The sequence below is a fragment of the Gracilinanus agilis genome, chromosome 5 (genome assembly GCF_016433145.1).
Source record: "Gracilinanus agilis isolate LMUSP501 chromosome 5, AgileGrace, whole genome shotgun sequence".
Taxonomy (NCBI): Eukaryota; Metazoa; Chordata; class Mammalia; order Didelphimorphia; family Didelphidae; genus Gracilinanus; species Gracilinanus agilis.
In genome coordinates this window covers 105,674,074-105,679,295 of record NC_058134.1, presented here as the reverse complement: position 1 = coordinate 105,679,295, position 5,222 = coordinate 105,674,074, and the positions used below count along the sequence as shown (strand labels likewise).

The window sequence follows — 5,222 nt, the reverse complement described above, 5'->3', positions numbered from 1 at the left end:
ACTCTTTCTAAAATACATACATGGGGACAGCTGGGTGGTTCAGTGGATTGAGAGCCAGACCTGGAGATGGAAGGTAAGGTTTAAAAAATAATAAAAGAAAATACATACATATACATATATGTATGTGCATGTGTATATATATAAACTTTTGTATAGATAGATTTGTATTTGTATAGATAGATGTTTGTATATATACATATAAACCCCTTTCCATACATGTTTATATTTAATTATATATACACACATTATAAAATCTGATAAATTTTATATACCTATATAAATATACATCATATAAATAATTCAAAAATATATAAATATATTTCATGTATATACATATACATATATTATCAGATTTTATAGCTGTTAAGGGAGTTCTTGTTAAGGAAACTCTTTACCAGTATGATCAAAAACTGTTCCTTGGAGAACAGGGTTACTGTCAAGCTATTGTGTTTGTGTGCATCTTTTATTACTTTCAAAAATTGGCACAAATATCACTCTTTGAGAAGTAATCTACTTTCTCCAGGGATATAGCATCAATAGGCATCAGAGGTGGAGACTTGTCCCTGGGATGCATAGACTCTTCTTTACCCTAGACATATATTTTTACCCAAAAGCTGAAGGGAATTTCATGACTGCAATAGCATTATTTGTTGCCTAATTTTGTGTTTTTGAGCCAAGAAGGGGACTGAGGGTTATTTTAATACAATTTTCCAGCCAATAGAAGAATTTCTTCTACATAATCTCTTAGTATTTAAATATTTCAGGTGAGTCCTGTTGGAATTTTCAAATTGGTAGAAAGCCCTTATTTTACTTTAAGCTAAGATCTGCTCCCTGAAATTTCCACCTATTCTTTTGGTCCAAACTTGGGCCTTCTGGAGCAGTACATTAAAATGGATTCTTCTATTGTGACATACTATGACATACTAAACTATCAGAAGCTGGGAGAAGAAACTCAAACAAGAATCTGACTTTTAAAATGGCCATTGAGAATTTGACCTCTTATTTTTTTTTCTGGGAGGGAGTGAAGGAAATAGTGGGTTGGCGAGTTATGTAAAAGTAGATGGAGGTTTTAGAGATTCTAGGTTGAGTATAATATTTGGTAAGTGGGACCTTCTAACACATTGGCTTCTACTAAAGTGCCAAGACACAGAATACATCAGAAATTTTACACTTGGTTTCTGCAATGTCTTAAAAATGAATACTTATTTCATTTGGATTTTATTTCTTAATCCTTCACATAATAAAGTGTGCTTTAGGCACATGTCATGGAGTTGGTGTAAAGGGTGTTAGAATAAAGTGAATTAAAAAAAATTCCTGAACATTATGTATACAGAGACTGTCACAAACATTAAACTTTAAAAGAGACTCGTATCTAAGAAGTAGCTAGATGGCTATACTTATAGGACTCCTTTTGTCTTAGAGTTCTAATATAAAACGGAATGCAAACTGAGCTTATTTCCTAAACTAGTTCCTAAACTTGATTTTCTTAGCTCTCAGCCCTCAAGTCTTGTCACTTACAACTTTTCAATTGCCGTTCTTTTTTTCCTTCAACTGATTATATGGGAACCTTCCTGTTTCAATATCAATAAATATAAGTTTCTATTTTTATGGATAGTAAAAATGACTATAAACTGTTATGAGAAGCAGTCTAGAAAGTTTTCTACCTTCTCTCTAGATTTTTATACTTGATATGTATTTCCTGGGGATTGTAATGTCATTGATAGGATAGACTATAAGAAGTTACCAGATCTTAAAAATTGGAAATCTACCAAAATTACCTTTTTGTGAGTTATAGTATGGGGAGCTTTGAGGAATTTTGTCATCTCTATTGAAGACTCAATGTCAAGAATTATTGCACTCATGAAACAATATATTATTTCAGGTGATTATTACATTACATTTAAATTTTTCCTACTTAAATTTAGAATGAATTTTTCTATTGTGTACCCTATATAATATTGAGATAATTATAAAAATACTAATAGATTATCTTTTTTAACCTCTATTCTAGTCCTTTGAAAAATTACTTTCTGTCTTAGAATCAGTACTATCTATTGGTTCAAAGGCAGAAGAGTGATAAGGCCCAGGCAATAGGGAGGTAAAGTGACTTATCTAAGCTCACACAGCTAGGAAGTGTCTGAAGCCAGATTTGAACCCAGGAACCCCTGTCTCTAGGTCTGGTTCTCTAATCCACTTGTTGCCCACACTTCCTTTAAGCAAGGCTTTACCCAATCTATCCAATACATTATAATATAATCTTTTTTTATGCTTTCTAAAATATATATTCAGTAATATTCTCTGGAAAGTGTTATGATTCACAATAGTTTGCAGTCAGATGTGAGAATCCATTGCATAAAGTGAAAACTGGTTATTTTAATTTTAAATTATTTAAATTAAATTTTAAGTTTTAAAATAAAACTGAATATTTCAAGAATCATTTCTATAATTAGCATCATTATAGTACAGATGACTTCACTTTATTATAGGGTCTCTAAGAATTTGTCTGACTAAATAAAACATCACTCTTAAAGATTCCTTTCTCAAGCCTGTGCTCAAAATCTTTCCTCCTGGTTAGAACCAGTGATTGACTGCCACAGCATTTTGGGAACCAGGGTCTCCTCCATGATATGAAAATGTATTGAAGCGGCACAGTGTTCTAGATACTTGATTAAGTATTCAATTTTTAACTTAATTCATGTTAATTTTGGCACCTTATTCAAATTCTGTAGCCCCAATAAAATCAGAGCCACCATTTCTATGAACTCACTAAAAGCACCTGATAAGTTCTTGGCTGTTGCTGGTTGTTCTTGTTCTACCCACTAAAGTCAAACATTTCCCTGAGAATGATTTATCATTATTTTTATTGTGGAGAAGAGAATCATCATATCAGATCAAAAATGACTATAAATTCCCTTACAGGAGAGCCAGTTATGGAATCTCTACAAGTGTTTCTTACCAGCTTCAGACTTCTTCTCACAGCCTTCTTCTCCATTATCACGAAGAAGGAACAATGAAATCAGTAAATATCTATTTCATGAGATTGAGTGAAGTTGAATTAAACTATGCCTTCTAATGTCTTCTCTCAATGTCTTTGTTTTTATCATAGCACGATGGAGAACAACCAGACCACAGTGGCAGATTTTATTCTTTTGGGATTTCTGGTTAGTCCAGAGATGAAGATGTTTCTCTTTGGGCTCTTCTTTCTCCTCTTTACCTTCACTTTGCTGGGAAATGGAATCATTCTGGTCCTGATATGTCTTGACTCCAGGCTCCAGACTCCCATGTACTTCTTCCTCTCCCAACTGGCTCTTGTTGACATCTCTTATGCCTCAAACACAGTCCCCCAGATGCTGGCAAATCTCCTGGATCCAGCCAAGCCCATCTCCTTTGCAGGGTGCTTAGTACAGAACTTTTTCTTTTTGATGTTTGCCCTCATAGAATGCCTTCTGCTAGTAATGATGAGCTATGACCGGTATGTGGCAATCTGCCATCCCCTCAGATATACTCTTATTATGAACCGGGGACTGTGTATTGCACTGGCCATCACATCTTGGGTAGTTGGATCCCTCCTGGCCTTGGTCCATGCCATTCTCCTGCTTAGGCTGCCCTTCTGTGGGCCCCGGGAAATCAACCACTTCTTCTGTGAAATCCTTTCTGTACTGAAACTTGCCTGCGCAGACACATGGCTCAACAAATTAGTCATCTTTGTTGCCTGTGTGTTTATCTTAATCGTACCCTTGTGCTTCGTCCTAATCTCCTACACACATATCCTTGGTGCTATTCTGGGGATCCAATCAAGGGAAGGACGAAGGAAAGCCTTCTCCACCTGCTCTTCTCACATCTGCGTGGTTGGACTTTTCTTCGGTACTGCCATCATCACTTATATGGTTCCCAAATCCAGGAACTCTGAGAAGGAACAGAAAATTATTTTCTTGTTTTATAGTTTCTTTAATCCTACCCTAAATCCTCTGATATACAGCCTGAGAAATGCAGAGGTAAAGGGTGCCCTTAGGAGACTACTTAGGAAGGAGAGAGTAGGTTAAGGGATTGCATGTAACTTTCTGTTCTATTTTTCCCTTCTTTTTGTGACATGTCTGCATACTTCCTCTGTGACACTGAAACTTTTTTCTGTGATCTATTCCCCCAGATCCTGGATGTCAGTGCAAAGAAATTAGTAGATCAAATGTAGTAATGATTTTTGTTTTATTAAATATATATTGATATAATATGCTTTCATATTATAATTTTGTCTGGATATATTCCTCAGTTTATTATTCAGAGAACTTCCATGTATTCCAAAGAATAAAAATTAAAGGAAAAAAGGTAAGATTAACCAAAAACTATGTCAAGGATGGCTATATCTGCAACATTCATATCCACATTCTTATCCAGAATCACTAATATCTTCACAGAATATAGAAAAATGAATTTTTGAATATTTTCTCCAGGACCCAATTTGATCATTTATTCATTTATTCTTTCAATCAGCAAGTATTTGTTAAATACTTACTATTTACAACATACTCTGGAAAGCACTGGGGATTCAGGGAAAGTCCAGGCAGGTTTCCTACCATCATGGACCTGACACTTAATGCAGAAGACAACTTTCAAACAACTTTTGATATTAAATTTATGTTATGTGTAAATGGATGACAATTTCAGCGGGAAGGAACTAGATGTAGAGATTCTCAGGAAATACCACTTGCCTAAGGTGGGATTTTAGCTGAATCTTGAAAGAAGAGCGTTAAACCAAGAGTTGGTAAGAACGTTTAGATATAGGGAAAGGCCAGTTAAAGGGTATGGAGGGGGCAGATGGGTAGCTCAGTGTGTTGAGAGCCAGGTCTAGAGAGAGGAGGTCCTAAATTTGAATCTGACCTCAGACACTTCCCAGCTGTGTGACCCTGGGCAAGTCATTTAACCCCCATTGCCTTACCACTCTTCTGCCTTGGAGACAATACACAGTACTGACTCCAAGACGGAAGGTAGGGGTTTTAAAAAAAAAATAAAGGGTATAGTCAGAAGATGTAATGTCATATTCAAGAACAAAATGAATTACTGTGTCTTTATAACATAAATTGCATATACTTTATTTTTGTTTCTACTGTCCTTTTTGCTATTATTGTGTATATATTTTTCCTGATTCTGTTTACTTCATTTTGTTTCAATATCTCTTGCTTCTCTGTATTCTTTATATTCATAGGTTCTTACTGTGAAGTAGTATG

At 35.1% G+C, this 5,222-nt stretch overlaps 1 protein-coding gene across 1 annotated transcript; it reads left to right on the top strand.

Annotated features, from left to right (window-relative positions):
• Window positions 1-3,089: 3,089 nt before the first annotated feature.
• LOC123248739 (olfactory receptor 2A1/2A42-like) lies at window positions 3,090-4,043 on the top strand. The gene has a single exon (XM_044677594.1). It carries the CDS (start codon window positions 3,111-3,113, stop codon window positions 4,041-4,043), a length of 933 nt encoding a protein of 310 aa, XP_044533529.1. The 5' UTR covers window positions 3,090-3,110.
• Window positions 4,044-5,222: the final 1,179 nt, after the last annotated feature.

What these genes read in the sequence shown, in the direction of transcription:
- LOC123248739 (XM_044677594.1), top strand. Translation starts at nt 3,111, where the DNA reads ATGGAGAACAACCAGACCACAGTGGCAGATTTTATTCTTTTGGGATTT.